The sequence below is a fragment of the Dreissena polymorpha genome, chromosome 3 (genome assembly GCF_020536995.1).
Source record: "Dreissena polymorpha isolate Duluth1 chromosome 3, UMN_Dpol_1.0, whole genome shotgun sequence".
NCBI lineage: Eukaryota > Metazoa > Mollusca > Bivalvia > Myida > Dreissenidae > Dreissena > Dreissena polymorpha.
The window spans coordinates 136,644,547-136,666,120 of NC_068357.1; the positions used below are offsets into that span (position 1 = coordinate 136,644,547).

General features: G+C 36.8%; 1 protein-coding gene across 6 annotated transcripts in view; it reads right to left on the reverse strand.

The window, feature by feature from the left end:
• LOC127871600 (kinesin-like protein unc-104) overlaps window positions 1-21,574 on the reverse strand; it is a 170,470-nt gene that overhangs the window by 65,995 nt on the left and 82,901 nt on the right. For all 6 annotated transcript variants that reach the window (XM_052414693.1, XM_052414694.1, XM_052414692.1 and 3 more), the window contains 7 exons: window positions 19,835-19,990; window positions 17,500-17,591; window positions 16,443-16,631; window positions 15,576-15,727; window positions 10,422-10,539; window positions 8,416-8,567; window positions 7,951-8,123 (listed from right to left, as the gene is read on the reverse strand). In XM_052414693.1, the coding sequence (XP_052270653.1) occupies window positions 7,951-8,123; window positions 8,416-8,567; window positions 10,422-10,539; window positions 15,576-15,727; window positions 16,443-16,631; window positions 17,500-17,591; window positions 19,835-19,990 (1,032 nt within the window). The remainder of the gene's footprint in view (window positions 1-7,950; window positions 8,124-8,415; window positions 8,568-10,421; window positions 10,540-15,575; window positions 15,728-16,442; window positions 16,632-17,499; window positions 17,592-19,834; window positions 19,991-21,574) is intronic.

Sequence of the window (21,574 nt, forward strand, 5' to 3'; positions counted from 1 at the left end):
GAAATATATTCATTTATGCTACCGCTATATGATTTTATGGAAGGAACTTTTACATGTCATGTAAATTTGTGCTTTACACGCCTAGTATGCTTCAGATGCCCACTTTATGTATATAGTGTTTTATTTTGTTTTCCGTTCAATAAAACATATCAATACTTGTACTTCAAAATCTCATCTATCAGCACAAGCCTTTGACTGGAAAATGTTGATATATGTGTCTGAAAATGTTCATATTTGTGCCGTAACATAACTGTATGTGTGCCTGAAAATGTTCATATTTGTAACTGAAAATGTAAATATTTTTTGTGACTGAAAATAATTGTATGTGTGTGTAAAAATGTTTGTATTTGTGTCTGAAAATGTTCATATTTGTGACTAAAAATGTTCATATTTGTGACTGAAAATGTTCATATTTGTGCCTGAAAATGTTCATATTTGTGCCTTAAAATAATTGTATGTGTGTATGAAAATGTTTGTATTTGTGTCTGAGTATGTTCATATTTGTGACTTAAAATGTTCGTATTTATGTCTGAAAATGTCATGTTTGTGACTGAAAATGTTCATATTTGTGTCAACATAGGTTTATGTTAATTTTGTGTCTGAAATATTCATGTTTGTGTCTGATTTTTTATATATGCGTCTGATATTGTTGTTATTTGTGTTTGAAAATGTTCATATTTGTTTCTGAAATAGTTTATATTTGTCTCTAAAAATGTAAACATTTGTGTCTGAAAATGTTCGTATTGTGTGTTTTAAAATGTTCATATTTGTGTTTGAACAATGTTTATCTTTATGTCCGAAAATGTTCATATTTAAGTCTGTAAATGTTCACATGTAAAACACCAACATTTTAACATAAAAATTTATACAATAAAATAGAACACATAAAAAAGAAAAAATCTGTGATGCATAATATGTATATATATAAAGTATTGGTATTTTTTTGCACAAAATATTAAGATGGATCTTTGTAAGCTTCTTTTGAAAATAACAAACAAGAAATAGATGTCAAAGGTCGCCGTGGTGTAATGGATATGGTGTCCGCCTAGCGACCGGGAGGTCACGGGTTCGATCCCCACTGTGGGAGCATTCTTTAGATCTCCCCAAAAGACACCAAGTACTGGTTCCCAGGAAACGGACTCGAGAGCGTTTATATAAGCCTTAGGCTTTCGATGCAATCAAGCTAAAATAAATAGGTTTAAACTAGAAATAGGTGTACTTTCCTTAATTAAATAATAAACAAGGGCTGTTTGTAAAACATGCATGCCCCCCATATGGGCTGTCCATTGTAGTGGCAGCCATTGTGTGAATACCATTTTTGTCAATGTGACCTTGACCTTTGACCTGCAGTGGCATAAAAATCAATAGGGGTCATCTGCGAGTCACGATCAATGTACCTATGAAGTGTCATGATCCTAGGCAAAAGCGTTCTTGAGTTATCATCCGAAAATCATTTTACTATTTCGGGTCACCGTGACCTTGACCTTTGACCTTGTGACCTCAAAATCAATAGAGGTCATCTGCAAGTCATGATCAATCTACCTATGAAGTTTCATGATCCTAGGCGTATGCGTTCTTGAGTTATCATCCGAAAACCATTTTACTATTTCGGGTCACCGTGACCTTGACCTTTGACCTAGTGACCTCAAAATCAATAGGGGTCATCTGCGAGTCATGATCAATCTACCCATGAAGTTTCATGATCCTTGGCGTATGCGTTCTCGAGTTATCATCCGGAAACCATTTTACTATTTCAGGTCACCGTGACCTTGACCTTTGACCTAGTGACCTCAAAATCAATAGGGGTCATCTGCGAGTCATGATCAATCTACCCATGAAGTTTCATGATCCTAGGTGTATGCGTTCTTGAGTTATCATCCGGAAACCATTTTACTATTTCTGGTCACCGTGACCTTGACCTTTGACCTAGTGACCTCAAAATAAATAGGGGTCATCTGCGAGTCATGATCAATGTACCTATGAAGTTTCATGATCCTAGGCCCAAGCGTTCTTGAGTTATCGTCTGACAACCACCTGGTGGACGGACCGACAGACCGACCGACATGAGCAAAGCAATGTACCCCCTCTTCTTCGAAGGGGGGCATAAATATAAGTGAAGTTTAATTTATGTTGAAATTTTGAAAAATATGGTATGCAGTTTTAATGAAAGACGCTTATTGGTTGTAAATGAAATCAAGAAAATAATAACATTTATATATATATATTATATAGAGGCTTGCGCAAATAAAAAATTAATAAGACTTTAGTGTCCCGATGATGATTTTGCTGACCAAAATGTATTTACATAAACAACAACAACAAATATTTAAAAATAAGAATACAAACCCTCATACTAGCAATTTTAAAAAGGTTAATATAAATTGTATAAAAATATTTGAAATAAAGAAAATTCTCAAAGGTTCAATAATGTCCTGTCCTTGGCAAACATACAATACTGTTCTGTGACTGAAAAACTCTTGGTGAAGAAACAAAATCAAATAATAATGCAATAAATAAACTAAACACAAACACAAAGATTGCACTGAAATAAAAAAAATCAAATAATAAGTAAAGACCTGTTCTGAAATAAACAAGACAAACCACATAATACTAAAAGCAACATGTATACTGTAATTTGTCCCAAAGCGAGCTTAACTAACCTTAAATGGCAAATAAGCAGTATTTCAAAAGACTCTTTTTTTAATCAAATGCCATAAAGGTCTCATGTTTCCATCAATAACTTGATATGTCTCATGTTTCAATCAAATACTTCATATGTCCTAGGTTTTAATCAAATACTACATATGTCCCAGGTTTAAATCACATACTTTATACGACTTAGGTTTTAATCAAATACTACATATGTCCGAGATTTAAATCACATACTTGATATGACTAAGGTTTCAATCACACACTTAATAGAACTCAGGTTTAAATCACATACTTTATAGGAGGCACGTATGAAACACATACTTAATATGACTTGGGTTCCAATCACATACTTAATATGACTTGGGTTCCAAACACATACTTAATATGACTCATGAGGTTCCAATCACATACTTAATATGACTCTGATTCTAATCACATGCTTAATAGGATTATGGTTTCAATCATATACCTAATATGATTAAAGCTTCAATAAATATTACATATTTAATATGACTTGGTTTTTCATAACCTACTTAATAGCACTGGGGTTAAAATCACATGCTTGATATGACTCGATAGGCCTCAGGTTTCAATCACATGCTTGATATGACTTGATAGGCCTTAGGTTTCAATCACATGCTTGATATGACTTGATAGGCCTCAGGTTTCAATCACATGCTTGATATGACTTGATATGCCTCAGGTTTCAATCACATGCTTGATATGACTTGATTAAGGCCTCAGGTTTCAATCACATGCTTGATATGACTTGATATGCCTCAGGTTTCAATTGCATGCTTGATATGACTTGATATGCCTCAGGTTTCAATCACATGCTTGATATGACTTGATTAAGGCCTCAGGTTTCAATCACATGCTTGATATGACTTGATAGGCCTCAGGTATCAATCACATGCTTGATATGACTTGATAGGCCTCAGGTTTCAATCACATGATGGCTATGACTTGATAGGCCTCAGGTTTCAATCACATGATGGTTATGACTTGAAAGGCCTCTGGTTTCAATCACATGCTTGATATGATTCAGGTTTCAATCACATAAATGTACTAAATAAGACTTATTTTTCCAATCTCATAGTTGATAGGATTCAAATTTCTTTTAACTTTTGTTTAGGAGACAGGTTTTGGAAACATGCTTGATTAGACTCAGAATCATTGCTTGATTAGACGCACATTGCAATTATATTATTGACATGACTTTAGATACAAATATGTTCTTTATTTTACACTTAATTAAATCATATGGGGACAAATCACAGTTAAGATGGACAAGGCCCAAAACCTAAAAGCTTCTTAGTAAAGACTGAAACTTATATGCAACACTAAATATGGTGATATAACAGTAATTGCATATAAAACACAATTTTTGAATGTAAACATAAATAATAAATAAACTGGGCTCAGGGAAAACGTGAGATAAGGCATGTCTGCACAGGCTAATCAGGGATGGCACTTTCCACATAAACTTGATTTTTGCTGTAAGAAAGACTACCTTGAAATGAAAAAACCCATACAAGCGGATAATGTCATCTTTGTTTAGCCTGTGCAGATTGCGCAGGCTTATTTGGACGACACTTTATGCAAATGCATTAAGCTCCATTTTGGCAGAGTGAGGCTTAATTTTTTTTTTTATCGTTCCATTTAACAGTCCAGTTTTTAATACGTGCAATCTCTGTTTCATCACCATTTTCCCAAAGCATGGCTTTTTTTATTTGAATCGTGTTCTGAGAAAACTGGGCATAATGCATGTGCATAAAGTGTCGTCCCAGATTGTGCAGTCCACACAGGCTAATCAGGGACGACACTTTCCGCTTTTATGACATTTTTCGTTAAAATGAAGTCTCTTCTTAGCAAAAACACAATAAAGGCGGATATGTCATCCCTGATTAGCCTGTGCAGACTGCACAGGCTAATCTGGGACGACACTTTACGCACATGCATTACGCCCAGTTTTCTCAGAACGCGACTTATTAAACCTCCAAGACAAAATTTCTTTCATTCCTTATGAGCTTTTGAGATCTGGGCCTAAGGCAGCAAAATAAAATTTAAAAAAAGTGTACGAGAAACATCCGACAACAGCCCACCACGAACCTAGGTCGCACCAACCTAGAGGGCATTAGGTTGACAAAATTGAAATAGCTCTGGTTGCCACAACCCGACAGACAGGAGATAAAGTCCTGCCTGGCCTCGGGTGTGTCTGGAGACAAGTCGTCATTGTAGATCGCTCGCATGAGTTCCAACCGATGTCTAAAAATAGCCCCCGGTTTACCGGGGGATAAAAATAGATTAGCATTTAAGTCTGTCTAAAAATAGCCCTGATTTTTCCTTGGAAAAAAAGTGTTAATATTTTAGTTATGAGTGAATGTTATTAAGTGTTGTTAATGGTAATTTTGAAATTCTGTTCTTCAACAACTTTTAAGACAATTTATCTTGTCAAGGTATCATTCATGAATGATAGAAACTAGAAGGAATACATGTACTTGAGGATAAAGATGTGTTGAAAGTGATTTACTGTAACTTAAAGTTTTACTGAATTATATAGGATACAATTTATTTCGATGATATAATTTATCTATTTTTTGCAAATATAAAACATTTATAAGTTTATGCTAATATATACTGAATTTAATTAAAAATAATGGGGTCATTTTTTTCAATGCAATCAATGTGTTTTAATTGAAAAAAAAAGCCTCTTTTTTAAGAAAGTCGTAATATTGAATCTAATAAAGTTAAAATACAAGCAAAATGTGTATTGCAGACTAAAGGAAATTAATAGGTTCAAATATAAAACACAGTAAATGCCAAAAAGTTGTTGAAGAATACATACTAGAATCATGTTAAAACAAGAATTAGACAAAGTTGGAACTCGTACAAACTATCAACAAATTAACCGTGTAATATTAATAAAACAATTTCTAAGAAATCAGTTCTAGTAACACTGAAAAATAATTTTTAGAAAATAAAAAATGAACCATTTCAATTTTGTCTACAACCTAAGTCAATGAATCCCAACTTTGCCTGGTAATTCCAAAAACAATTCAAACACACCCCATGCTAAAAACTAACCATTTATACCCTATGAGAACAACACATTTAAATTTTGAGCAATTGTGACAAAATTATGTATGAAACATTAATTTCATGTTACAGATCTTTACAGTTATGAATGAAACTTTCAATAATTGAACAAGCACTTGCTATCTTATAAAGTTTATTTGAAGATTTGTTGATAATTTCTGGTAAGTTTCAGTGCTTTAAATTAACAATACACATTTAAGAAGTGTATTTTTTAACACCTAACAAAAGCATGAAAATGTGCATGCCCTGAAACTTAAAATAAATGCAAGTGTTTCAAACTCAAAAAATGTGTTCCAACATCTTTTTTCACAGTCTGAATACGCCGAAAAAACTTCAGATATAAGGCCAACAAAACATGAAGGCTCCTACATTCCAATTCTGTCTAAAATCTCTAGCCATGTCAATAACAAGCTGTTTTATGGCTAAACTTAACCTTTGATATATGAGTGTGACCTTGACCTTTGTTGTAGAAAGAAGGGTATCACACAAAATATTGTCTTGTATACGTTTACATGTTGTCTTGTAAATGTTTACATTTGTGCCAAGTTATTCAAAAAGCCAATCATCAGCAAAGTTTAAGAAGAGACAGGAACTTTTATGCAGTTTTATTGCCAGATTTGACCTTTGGCCTCTTAATACCCCTTTGACCTTTGAGGAAAGGAGACAGTTGACACACACGAAACATCATCTCAAGATTGTTTACATGTGTGCAAGGTCATTTCAAAATCCATCAATATATGGCAATGTAATGCCCAAGATGTGAATTGTTGAACCGACATCTGTTCTGAGAAACTGGGCATAATGCATGTGCGTAAAGTGTCATCCAAGATTAGCCTGTGCAGTCTGCACAGGCTAATCAGTGATGACACTTTCTGCCAAAAGTGGATTTTTGCTAAGAAGAGACTTAATTTAAACAAAAATGTCATTAAAGCGGACAGTGTCATCCTTGATAAGCCTGTGCTGATTCCACATACTTATCTGGGACGACACTTTCCGCACATGCATTATGCCCAGTTTTCTCAGAACACGACTCATTTGGTGACAATCAGATGAAAACTGGTCATACAGACACAGACATGCTGACAGCAAAATGGACACTGCAGTAACTATATGCATCCCTTCAGCGCCAACAAAAACTGAAGGGCAAAAACCTTACTTTGAAGTTCCCTGTGTTCCTAAAAGCATGTTGTCTAATTTCTGCTTTTATCTATTTGAACAACAAAACCATGCTTATGCAAAAGCCAAGAAAGTTATATAAACAAGAACATGTGTTGATATATCCTGCGAAAAATAAATTGAGTGACAGACAGACTGACGGATGGACGGAAAACGCCAATTTCTATATCCCTCCGCCTTTGGCAAGGGATTAACACATGTTTTTCCAGACTCAAGATTTTTACCATTTTTTTTAGTTGTAAAGTTAATTGGCTAAAACACAAAGACAAACCCGACACTAAAGTTTATTGAAACTCCAATGTCACTTTGTAATCAATGTCAGTGAACATGCAGATAAAAACAAGAACATGGATGATTAACTCTTTCCCATCCAGAAGCTTAGTGAACATTGGTATGTGCAACAAGGATAAGACCAGCGAGTAATTCACAGTCTGGTCAGGTATTATGCTGTTTGCTGCTCATCAGTACCTTAAGAGTCGAAAATGGAGCCTTTTAAACACGAATATATTAAGAAATATCTTAGATTTAATTTGTTTTTCTCAGGGACTAAAAACAGATTAAAATCTGTATCTGAATGGTAAAGGGTTAACCCTTTGCATGCTGGGTAATTTGTCTTCTGCTAAAATGTCGTCTGCTGAATTTCTAAAATTAGCATTTTCTTCGATTTTTTTCAAAGAATACTATCAGAATAGCAAACTGTTTGGATCCTGATGAGAAGCCACGTTCTGTGGCGTCTCATCTGGATCCAAACTGTTTGCAAAGGCCTTTAAAATCCGGTTCCAGCGCTTAAAGGGTTAAGCTGAAAGCAGTACCGTACAGTTAAAAATGAAGCCTTTAAAACTTAAATCTAGTGAACAATATCTTAAATTTCATTTTTCTCTGTGCCAACAAACTCGTCAAAGTTTGTTTCTGAGTGGTAAATGTTGAAGAACTACCTTAGTTTTTCAAGACACAATACTTGTCCCGTGATCTTTGTTAGTAAACATGCAGATAAAAACAAGAACACAAATAATTAAGAAATACCTTAGTTTTTCTAGACTCCAGAAGTGGGTGGCCCCATTCTTTGTGTCCTGCACCTCTACGGCGACAACAGTACGAGGAAAAGGCCGGGCCAGGTCCCTCTCATGGGAGGGGACGAGGTCAGGGGGTAGGGGTGAATAGAGACTGTCAGTCAGCAGGATGAATTGGAACTGGACCTGAAAGAGGCACAATGAAATGTTGATTTTAAACAGAAAATGTTGTCCCTGATGACTAGCCTGTGCACACTGCACAGGCTAATCTGGGACAACACAAAACGCATATAAATTCGAACTGCACCTGAACAATCACAATGAAATGAGCCAATCAGCGATGACACTTTCTGCCTCAAGTGTTGTTTTTTTTCAAAAGACTATCTTAAACAAAATTATTTAATTTAAGCAAAAAGTGTCATCCCTGATAAGCCTTGTTTTTCCACAGCGAGGCTTTTTTCGATTCCCAGATCCAAACCTTTTTATTCAGTTCCACACTGATCGCATTAGCCTCCTTAAGAAAGATGGCATTTCCCCAGAGGTCATCACGTAGCGACGTGAACTGGTGGTACTTCCACTTACGGAAACCCCAGGCTGCCAGACCATAGTCACGATCAGTCCACACACACTCTGAAAACAGAGGCCTTGCATTTAATTTACATGAACCGCGCTCTTGGAAAAAGAGGTTTAATGCATGTGCGTAAAGTGTCATCGCAGATAAGCCTGTGCAGTCTGCACAGGCTAGTCAAGGACAACACTTACAGGCTTATCTGGAACAACACTTAACGCACAGGCATTAAGCCCAGTTTTCAGTATATAATCTCAATTTGTCAACACAATCTGAAAACAGAGGTGCTCATTTAATTTGAAATAATTTTGTTGATTCTCGGATCTGTTAGCAAAATGTTAGCAACATGTTTAATAACATAATTATCTTATTTAAAAACAAGAGCACCGCATAACGGGTGCCACGCTCGGCTGCGAAAGCTTGTCAGAATTATTATTTTTTATTTTTTTTAGAGGTCACAGTAACCTTGACCTTTGACCTAGTGACCCAACAAGAGATGTGTTCGTCAGAAACACAATGCCCCCTACTGCGCCACTTTGAAATAAAATTTCTATTTATCATTTGGCATCTCCGTTTAAAGCTGTCAACCAAGGCCTGTGGTTTATCAAAAAGATCATAGCCAGAGTTCATCATGTATCTATGGACATAAGTCCACAGGTATGTAATGAACACTACTATTAACAACTAAGTACATGAAAGAAATGATAATTATATCATTTAAAAAAAACCTTTGACAAATCAATCATTTGAGTTATAAATAATCAAAATAATAAATCTGTACAGTAACTGTGAAAAGAACTTCAATTCTTGGTAAGGAAATATATAATATGAGATTTATAATTATATAAATTACTTCCCTCTATTTTTAGTAGCAAATAATTAAAAGCCACAACCGTGACTGTAGATTCACCAATTAAAATGTGCAGCTCCATGAGATACACATGCATGCCAAATATATAAAGTGGCTATGTTCAATATTGAATAATTATCTCCCTTAAAAGCTTATTACTTCCCTTAAATGTGTATTTTTTACCGTAGACCTTGAAGAATGACCTTGACGTTGACCTTTTACCACAATGCTTTTGTCAGAAACACAATGCCGCCTACTGCGCCGCTTTGATTTATTGAACAAAAATATATACGTGGGCAGGTCAGTTAACTATGTCCATTTAAAGCTTATTACTTCCCTTGACTTTGTTTTTTCGACCCTAGACCTTGAAGGATGATGTTCACCTTGAAATTTTACCACTCAAAATGTGCAGCTTCGTGAGATACACATGCATGCCAAATATCAAGTTGCAATCTTCAATATTTAAAAAGTTATGGCCAATGTTAAGGTTTTAGCACGACGCCTACGGCGGACAGCGAACGGCAGACGGCGGACGACGAGCTGGCTATGACAATAGCTCAGCCGCCTAATAAAGCAATTTTTATGTTTTGGGCTATACCCTACTCTCCAGGTTAAACTCTAACTTACTGTTACAACCTCCACTCATGTAAGTTTGAATCCATTAATTTAACTTCTCTTTAATAAGAACCAAATATTACTTTTAGGCCTGCCACTTGAAAGTGAACACGAATGTTAAACTCTATCTTATGGACTAAAAGCATACACTTTTTATGGTAGCAAGTGTGATTTGTTATGCTATATCATAGGAACAAAATACTTCAAATCATGCTGTCAACATGCTTTACTCAACTTTGCAATCACCAAGGTTACACTCTACCTTTTGAACACCAAGTTAGCACTCTATCTAGTGACCACCAAATTAGCACTCTTTCTCGTGACCACCAGGGTTACAATCTATCTTGCCAGCACAAAGGTAACACTCTACCTTACTATTAACAATGTTATACTCCACACTGTGAACATCAAGATTACACGCTATCTTGCAAACACTAAGGCAACACTCTACCTTGCTGTTGTAGCATGGCCTCCTCCTCGGACACAAGGTCAGACACAGTGATCACGCTGGACATCATGGAGTGTCTTTCCACCTCCTCCTGAAGAGTCTTGATGCGGATCTCATAGTCCTGCAAAGAGTTGTGCCCCTTGAATGATTAAACCTTTACCACTTTCATGTAGATAAACTCTTTCGGGATTTTTTGTCAAATACAATTTAGGTTCAATCTCTCTAAATTTAAATTTTTCAAGCCTTAATTTCAAGACCTGAGATACTGATTAGACGCAAACAGCATAAAACCTGAACAGACACTAACTGAATAATTTGAGTTTTATGAACATTACCTTTATGTCAAAACTGAACTACATAAAGGCCACACTGCTAGGGGTAATAAGGGTTAATAATTGAACCATTTATGACTCCATAAAAGTTGTACATGTTTCACTCAAGAAAGTACACTCTTTTCAATTAAATGTTATCTCTGGCCGAGTCTCTCAGTAAAAGACAATAACTCAATAAAGTTTTATGAAAAGAAGTTTAATTTCTAAAAGGGAAACTGATAAGTTTATTGAGGGTTTAGCGTTGAACGATTGGATTGGCTGAACATTTCTTGTCATAACAACTACAATAACTTCTTGCCCATCATGAGAGTGAAATTAATGAAGGCACTGACATAAGTATATATATGAGCATCGTGCTGGGAAAACTGGGCTTAATTCATGCATGCTCCAACAGCTGGTCTACCCCATACCTTTCTCTGCTGTTCAAACAGCCAGTCTGCAGCCCTAACTGTCTATACTGTTGAAACAGCTGGTCTGCCCCTTACCTTTCTCTGCTGTTCAAACAGCTGGTCTATTTCCCTAACTATTTTTGCTGTTCCAGACAGCTGGTCTACCCCGTACCTTTCTCTGGTCTGCCCCCCTAACTTTCTCTGCTGTTCAAACAGCTGGTCTGCCCCCTACCTTTCTCTGCTGTTCAAACAGCCAGTCTGCCCCTACCTTTCTCTGCTGTTCAAACAGCCAGTCTGCCCCCTACCTTTCTCTGCTGTTCAAACAGCTGGTCTTCCCCTACCTTTCTCTGGTCTGCCCCTTTACCTTTCTCTGCTGTTCAAACAGCTGGTCTGCCCCCTACCTTTCTCTGCTGTTCAAACAGCTGGTCTGTCCCTACCTTTCTCTGCTGTTCAAACAGCCAGTCTGCCCCTACCTTTCTATGCTGTTCAAACAGCCAGTCTGCCCCCTATCTTTTCTGCTGTTCAAACAGCCAGTCTGCCCCCTACCTTTCTCTGCTCTTCAAACAGCCAGTCTGCCCCTACCTTTCTCTGCTGTTCAAACAGCCGGTCTTTCCCATACCTTTCTCTGCTGTTCAAACAGCTGGTCTGCTCCTAACTTTCTCTGATTTTCATACATGTACATCTTGTCTGCCCCTACCTTTCTCTGCTACTCAAACAGCTGACTCCCCCCACCCCCCCCCTCAAACTTTCTTCAGGGTTGCCACCAACCTGATGAAACAAAATTCCCTGATTTTCACTGACTTTTCCCTGACCAAATCTTGGTTTTCACTGACTAATTTCGCGACATATTGGGCATCCTCCTCCCCATACAGCCGACCAAATCCATCCATTTAATGTTTATTTTATTCTTTAACATGAAATAATTAACAAATAACAAAGCAGTACTACTTGTACAATAAATTATGCATGATGCAAGGCTATATAGTAAGTACCACAAAACCAAAGATAAACAAGAGGGGCAAGATGGCCCTAGTTCGCTCACCTGAAAGGAGTCGGTTCATTCAATCTTCAACTAATGTCAAACTTGACCTAGATATTGACCAGACAAACATCCTGGTCAAGTTTCATCATTATTGAACCAAAACTCTGGCGTAGGGAGTGTTTTTGTTTTTGTAAGATTTGAAATGGTGACCTATATTTTGAGATGACCCCCCTTACCAAACATCAAACTTTGCTTACAAGGATTTTGTAGCATATAATGAAAATTTTGACAATCTAAGGGTAATAATTATGGTATTAATTATGTAATTTTGCTCATCATCAAACTTGACTGAGATCTTTCAGCAACTTTGATAAAGAATGCTTGAGAAATGTGAATGCTAGAGTGTTTACAAACCAAATGTGGATGGACGGACAGCGGACAAAGACCAATCCTAAAACCTCACCTGAGCAATCAGGTGAGCTAAAGTGTGTTTCACCTATCTGAGCCATTTTCCAACTAGTCCAAGAACTCAATAAAACCAATGTATTGACTAAGTTTCACGATGATAAGGCAAAATATGTGACTTCTATAGTGTTCAAAACAAGGTTTCTCTATATAGTCACATAAGGAAAACTGCCCCAACCCCCTGGCAGCCATGTTTATTGACCCATCGGGACCATTTGCAAACTCAAAAATATATAAAACCAATCTTTTCACCAAGTTACATGACGATTGGGCAAAAAATGTGACTTCTAGAGTGTTCACAAGCTCTTTTTTACTATATAAATATAACTGCCCCCCACCCGGCAGCCATGTTATTCAACAGACCGAAACCATTTTCCAACTCAACTCTCGTATCAAGGAAACAAAAGTTCTGACCAAATTTCATGAAAATTGGGCAAAAAATGTGACTTCTATAGTGTTCACATGTTTTCACTATATACATGGAGAAAACTGCCCCGCCCACTGGCGGCCATGTTTTTCAATGGACCGGAACCACTTTTGAACTCAACCAACATATCATTAAGACAGACATTTAGAGAAAGTTACATGAAGATTGGGCATTAAATGTGACTTCTACAGTGTTTACAAGCTTTTTCTTTTTTTTTGACCTAGTGACCTAGTTTTTGACCCAGCATGACTCAGTTTTGAACTCGATCGAGATATCATTGGGCAAATCTTCTTACCAAGTTTTATGAAGATCGGACAATAAATGTGGCCTCTAGAGTGTTTACGAACAAATGTGGACGGACGGACGACAGACAAAGACCGGTTACAACAGCTCACCTGAGCAATCAGGTGTGCTAAAAAAACATCCAACCTCAAATAACAATTAACACATAAATGATACACCCAACTATTATTATTATTAAAATATTAATAATCAAAGGGGAGTAACTACAGTAAACTTAAATGCAATATTTAGAAGAGTTGTCTCACATGTTACATGACCTTAATTCATGATTGTTTAAAAGACTTTTTACTATATTAATATAAGGAAAACTGCCCCGTCCCCCTGACAACCATGTTTTTCAATGGACCGAAACCATTTTCAAACTTAACACGCGTATCTAGGAAACAAAAGTTCTGACAAAATTTCATGAAAATAGGGCCAAAAGTGTGACTTCTAGAGTGTTCCCATGTTTTCACTGTATACATATAGAGAAAAATGCCCCGCCCACTGGCAGCCATGTTTTTTTTACTGATCTGGACCATTTTCAACTCGTCCAAGAAATCAATAAAACCAATGTTTTGACCAACTTTCATGATGATTGGACAAAAATTGTGACTTCCAGAGTGTTTACAAGGTTTCTCTATAGCCAAATAAGGAAAACTGCCCTGCCCACTGGCGGCCTTGTTTTTCAATGTTTTTCAAAGCGAATATTTGAAAACTCTTCGCCAAAATTGCTTCGATTTAGCCAATTTTTATGACACTGATATTCAATGCGAAGAACTGTTTAATGAGATTCAGGACTGTAAAATGTTACTAACTCTGAGAGGTGATTCCTTACCATCAACATCTTTGGAACTTATATCTTTCATTATGTCGTATGGTGATGATGTATTTCCCAATTTGCGTATTGCTCTGCAAATCCTTTTAACAATTGCGGTGTCAATAGCCAGTTGCGAGCGTTCCTTCAGCAAGCTGAAGCTCATTCTCTCATACCTAAGGGCATCAATGGGACAAGATCGTCTCTGTGATCTTGCACTTCTCAGTATAGAGAAGGAAACGGTTGAAAAAATAGACTTTGATGCTTTCATTGACAAGTTTGCTGTCATGAAGGCTAGAAAAATTTAGTATGAAGAATTTTTGGAATGGGAGCATTGGGTGTTTGATGATAGTGGTATTATGTCATGTTGCTTATCGACTTATGTGCTCTTATTTTCAATTAGACCGAATACTGCACTCCAATGTTTCACAGGGAGAAGGGGTGCACAATTTATACATTGTCCCCGCGCCGAATAATGTTGCTACGCCTCTGACCACCACCACCACATATAAGACAGCGTGCTTTGTTTTCATTTTTAGAGTTTTTGCCAGCCCATGAGGAAAACTCAGGGTCTTTGAGCCAACAATCATTAAATAATGTCTGTTTACTCATGCTGGTAATATGTCTATGTGTACATTATATTTAAGCTGAAATTAGAAGAGCAAATCAATTTGTGATCTGTGATATATGGTAGGTTAATACATGAAAATCATGCAGTTAGGAGCAGAAGCAGGTCTTCTTGATAACTGAAATAAATAAGCAATTTAGTATAGCTCTTGCATGCTGTCATCTCTAATGATCATGCAAAGCATAAAATATAAAATTAATCAGCTATAGGGGCAAGGGTTGCAAAGCCTTTCATCCTTCAAGGATACAAAAAATTGATCAAAGATAAAAAAAAGATAAATTTACATTTTTGAACATGCTTTACACATGTTAATGTTTTATGTACATAGAAATAGTCAAAACGTTTCAAATAAAAAATATACTGTTGAATCTACTATTACAAATGATACCTGAAGACTGCCATAGCCATGAATAACTTATGCATTGACCCAAAAATTTATTTTCCCTGACTTTTCACTGACTTTTCTGAAATTTCATTTTTCACTGACCTTGAAAAACAATCAAATTTCCCTGACTTTTCAAGTTAAGTGGCAACCCTGTTCTTTTCTGTTCAAACTGCTGGTCTACCTCCCTTACTTTCTCTGCTGTTCAAACTGCAGGTCTGCCCCCTATCTTTCTCTGCTTTTCCAACAGCCAGTCTGCCGCCCTAACTTTCTTTGCAGTACCAACAGCCCGTCTGCCGCCCCAACTTTCTTCGCTATTAAATCAACTGGTCTGCCCCCTACCTTTCTCTGCTGTTCCAACAGCTAGTCTGCCCCCACCTTTCTCTGCTGTTTCAACAGCTGGCCTTCCCCCTGAACTTTCTCTGCTGTTCCAACAGCTGATCTGCCCCCTACCTTTCTCTGCTGTTCAAACAGCTGGTCCGCCTCCTCCTTCTCCTTTCTGTACTGTTCCTCCAGGGCCAGCAGCTTGGACTCCATCTCCTTACGAAGGTCCACACCCTGCTTTTCCAGAAGTTCCAGCTGGGCGTAGGTCCAGTCCACCGGCTCTGTAGAGACATATATACAGATCAAAGTTAATTTGAATACAGAGGGAAAAGATTATCCTGAAAGCCACTTCAGTACATTTCTGATGTATTAAATTCTTTCTCCGCAGAAAGTGCCGCCTCAAGACTCCACAAGCTAATCTGGGATGGCACTTTATGGCCATGCACTAAGGGTTGAGGCTACACACTACCGAGCTTTTCAGGTTTTATGCTGTTTGCAGTTGGAAATGAAGGCTTTAAAAAATGCAATAACTAAAAACGACCAAAGCATCTGAGCAGTAAAGGGTTTATAGGCCTAAATGTTTCAATGCAAGTATACAAACGTAAATTTGCATAGGTTTAACCTTAAGATAACTCAAGCCTGTTCCTACCTGTAGAAACATCTGACATGTCGGATAGTAAGACTCTACTCTGGCACGCCCATATCGGGTGGTTGAACCTAAACATGTGGTTCTTAACCCTTTACCACTTAAATATGTATTTTGACGAATTTGTAGTCCCTTAGAGAGTTAAATTGAATTAAACAACTTTCTTACCAGATACAAGTTTTAAAGGCTTCATTTCCAACCCATAGTTACTGATGAGCAGCAAACAGCATAAAACCTGAACAGACTGCGAGTTACTCGCAGGCTGTTCTGGTTTTATGCTGGTTGCAAAAGCCATTTTCACTTTGCTTCTGAGTGGAAAAAGTTTAACAAACACTAAAGAGCAATTCTACCTGTTGGTAGGTCGGACATGTCCGAGAGCAAGACGCGGCTCTGGCGGGCCTGTATAGGGTGGTTGAACCGGAACACGTGGTTCTTTCCCAGGATGACTCTTGCCCCAGTCTTCAGTTCCGTAGGTCCGCACAGCTTCACGCCGTTCACGTAAACGATGGCATCGCCACATGGGATGATGGTCACCTTGCCTGGGAAATATAGTTGAACAATTTCCAGTTCATAATTATAGAAACATCATAGAGAAACATTTACCCTAGATGATTTATAGTAACAAACACATTCATAACAGAGTAAAACATTTAGTACTTCTATATGTTTATCACAGCACATTTGAAACATGTCCGGTTTATAAGCACAGTCACAGGCTTATCTGGGACAACACTTAAAGTGCATGCATTAAGCCCAGTTTTCCCAAAACACAGCTCATATTTAATAGATGCATTAAGATCATTTAAAAAGCATTGACAGTTGATATATAAAATAAATAAACACAATCAGAACAATTTCAAAACATTTTATAAGGATTAGAATTTATTAATGGATTCACAGCACATTTGAAACATTTCCAATTTATGATTTTATAATCTTATACAATTTAATCAGAACAAAATCCAAACATTTACAGTTTAAAATTAATAAAATGTATAAAAAAATGCAAAATGAATTTGAAATATTAACCATTGAAAAAAAAAGACAAATGTAAGTCAATAATTTACCGTTTATAAATATTAGAACATATACCTGTAATAATTAATACTCAATGTAAAGCAAACTTTATTTTCTTTACAAAGAAATAATCTAAATCTAACAACACTTTAAAACTGCTTAGTTCAAAAAAAGCTTTTATAAAGTTTCTTTAGTTTTATAAAAACAGAAAGAAGCCATCAAACAAAAAAAGATCTGAACCAGTTCAACATATGAAAGCCACTTGTAGTGTTTTCAGAATCTGCCTTTACAGAAACACAATAAATAAAATATTACATGAATTAAACCATATAAATTCAAAGGAGACAAGGGTTGACCTTAATGTTGTAACTATTACACATCGAGTCTTACCATCTTCATTTTCAAACAGACAGTGCTCTTCCTTTATATATGTCCCATACAGTATCACATCTTGTTGATCTTTCCCTCCCTCACGACCGACCCTGCAATGAGTTCAAGGTAACAGCAATAGTGTTAGCAACAGTCACAATATCAAGGTGTTTTAATCAGTGTTGTTAATGTCATGCAATCAGGTAATTGTCATATCGTTAGTTTAAGCATCGGTCACAATATCAAGATCACAAAATCAGCCTTGAAAATGTCAGTTTTTACACTGGCTTTTTTAATTTAACTGATTTCAAGATGAGTTTGATAATGTGTGCATTGGGTTACATTTTGATGGATGTTGCTCATTTATTGCTTCCAGAAAAAAAAATGGAATTGTTAACATTTTTTTAATATTTGAGAACAATATTGTTTCAATCTTAAATTAAAATATCTTCTCATACAAATATTGGAAACTCACTTTTCATAATATGTGTCAGATCACACAAAAATATTTAATTACAACATTTTGGAAACATAATTTATAAGGACACTTTGATTAACATATTTTCATCATAAATAGTGTTGCAATCAACACTATGCTTTTTCATTATTTATTCTCCCTCATTCTCAAAATTGTTAAATCTGATTATAAACATGATTATAAACATAGAAATATTGTGCTTCAAACTGCTGGCTATTAAACAAGCCATTACTATCACAGCATTTCTCAGAAATCTATAAAGCTTCCATTAGACCATGCTTTATTTAAACACCTTTGTTCCTGAATAGTTGTCAATAATAAATGACAGACCTTGATTTTCTCTCCAATCCCTTTATAGAGTTCCTCATATAAACAATACATTCACAGTTTTTCTTTAACAACAATCCCTGGAACCTACTGCTGAGGAACTAGGAAATACTACTAGCATTGTAAGGTGATGATGTGTAACCTGATGACCTGTAACCTGAGGATGTGTAACCTGATGATGTGTAACCCAACTTAATTGATTAATTTATTTTAAACATGAACATGACCGGTTTAAAGACAGCATATTTGTTCTTTCATAAATCTTTGTCTGAATTATGGGCCATGGCTAGTTGCTTCCAATTAAACAATTCTAATAGTTCCAGCAAAGTCAGTGGTCATAAAAATCGGAATACCATGGATTTCATGGATGTCTTTGGGAACACTGGGATTTCATGGATGTCTTTGGGAACACTGGGGTTTCATGGATGTCTTTGGGAACACTGGGGTTTCATGGATATCTTTGGGAACACTGGGGTTTCATGGATGTCTTTGGGAACACTGGGGTTTCATGGATGTCTTTGGGAACACTGGGGTTTCATGGATGTCTTTGGGAACACTGGGGTTTCATGGATGTCTTTGGGAACACTGGGGTTTCATGGATGTCTTTGGGAACACTGGGGCTTCATGGATGTCTTTGGGAACACTGGGGTTTCATGGATGTCTTTGGGAACACTGGGGTTTCATGGATGTCTTTGGGAACACTGGGGTTTCATGGATGTCTTTGGGAACACTGGGGTTTCATGGATGTCTTTGGGAACACTGGGGTATCATGGATGTCTTTGGGAACACTGGGGTTTCATGGATGTCTTTGGGAACACTGGGGTATCATGGATGTCTTTGGGAACACTGGGGTTTCATGGATGTCTTTGGGAACACTGGGGTTTCATGGATGTCTTTGGGAACACTGGGGTTTCATGGATGTGTCTATTTAATCCCCACACTAGCCAGTACAGTCTGCTCAGGCTAAATCAGGGACCACACTTACTGCCTAAAGTGGATTGTTGATGAGACAAGACTTCCTTTAAATAAAAATTACTATAAAGCATTAACCCTTTGCATGCTGGGATATTTGTCTTCTGCTAAAATGTTGTCTGCTAAATTAAAAAAATTAGCATTTTCTTCGATTTTTTTCAAAGAATACTATCAGAATAGCAAACAGTTTGGATCCTGATGAGACGCCACGTTGTGTGGCGTCTCATCTGGATCCAAACTGTTTGCACAGGCCTTCAAAATTCGGTTCCCGCACTGAAAGGGTTAAATGAAAATTACTATAAAGCATTAAGTATCCTCCATGATAAGCATGTAAAGAATGTACAGGTTTACCTGGGACAACATTTTACAGAGATGCATTAAGCCCCATTTTCCGAAAGTGATGCTTATTTGTAATTTGGCGAAGTAAAGTCATTATAAATTTGGGAATAAAAATATTCATCTATTTTTCAAAACTTGATTTGTTATACCATCATTGTTGTAATAGAGATGACACATCAGTTATTTAGTTCTAAGTACTTTGTTACACAGTCTTTGATGTAAAAATTGCTCAGTACTCACTTTGTTATACCATCTTTGATGTAATATATCAGACACTCAGACATCAAGGGGTCCTCGTTCAGATTCACGAGGTGTGGCGTCTTCTTTGGAGAAAACACGCCAATTGTGCCGCCATCTTGTTTAATTGCCACGCCCATCTCTGCAAGCACTGCCTCTCTGTAAGCATACATCAATATTTTAATTGTTATTTTAACTTTATAAACATGGACTGGATTTATTTTCAGACTCAATTAAATTACAAAAAGTGGCATTGTTTAATTACCACAGTTCTATTTTCAAATGTTTTCATAAACTTATATACAGACTGGCACTTTATTAACCCTTTGCATGCTGGGAAATTTGTCGTCTGCTATACTGTCGTCTGCTGAATTTCTAAAATTAGCATTTTCTTCTATTTTTATCAAAGAATATTATCAGAATAGCAAACAGTTTGGATCCTGATGAGACGCCACGTTCTGTGGCGTCTCATCTGGATCCAAACTGTTTGCAAAGGCCTTCAAAATTTGGTTCCCGCACTGAAAGGGTTAAAATCTGGACAAGAAGCTTTATGACTTGAGCCCAGCATGAGCTACATCTCTTACTCAGCTATTTCAATTTCCTCAAACATTTGAGTCATGCTATTGAAAAGGGGCTGAAGACATGTGCATAAAGTGTCAACACTTTGAGTTTTATAGAAAAACAATCAATAAATGAAAGCTCTTTTAACAGAAATTCAATTCAAGGCAGAGAATGTTGTCATTGATACGCCAGTGCAAACTGCACAGGCTAGTCTGCAATTACACTTAAGGCACATGCATTATGAAAAGAAATTGTTCATCAATCATTCTCCAAAACAGCCCTAGAAGTCCCAGCAATAAACAAGGTTGTTTCAAAAGTTGGAATATTAAAACAAACAAGGTTTTTTCAAAGGTTGGAATATTAAAACAAACAAGGTTATGTCAGCCAAAAATCTGAAAATTCAGCCTTCTCGATAAATAAATGGTATATATCAGTTGAAAAGTGCTTAAACAAGAGCTGTCAGAGGACAGCGCGCTCAACTATTCGAGTGCTTGACAGTATAACGTAAGCCATCATGGGGAAATTGTTCATATTCAATAATTTATAAGACGATCTTTCAAAAAAAAAAATTGGGGGGGGGGGTTTAGAGGGGGTATAATGTGGGGTGTGGTCATTTATTAGACGATCTTTCAAAAATAAAAAAAGGAAAAAATAAAATTAAAAAAATTGGGGGGGGGAGTAGGGGGGGTAGGGGGGGGGGGGTTGAGAGGGGGGTATAATGTGGGGTGTGGTCATTTATTAGATGATGTTTAAAAAAAAAATGGGGGAGGTAGGGGGGGGTAGGGGGGGGGTAGGGGGGTGGGGGGGGTAGGGGGGGTGGGGGGTGAGAGGGGGGTATAATGTGGGGTGTGGTAATTTATTAGATGTTTAAAAAAAATGGGGGGGAGGATGGGGGGGGGAAGGGATTCTGGGTAGGGGCGTGGGGTATTGTTTGGGTGGAATCCATTGTGGTATTCAGGTAAGTGTTGTTTTGTCAAAGTAATAATAAAATGTGATCATAAATAAAGAAGTTATGGCAATTTAAGCAAAATGTTCATTTATCTAAGTGTAAAAGGGGCCATAATTATGTCAAAATGCTTGATACAGTGGTCTACTCTTGTTTATAGGTTAAGGTCATATTGGTAAACAAGTATGCAACATATAAAAGCAATATGTCAAAGGATATAGGAAAACTTTGGGGTA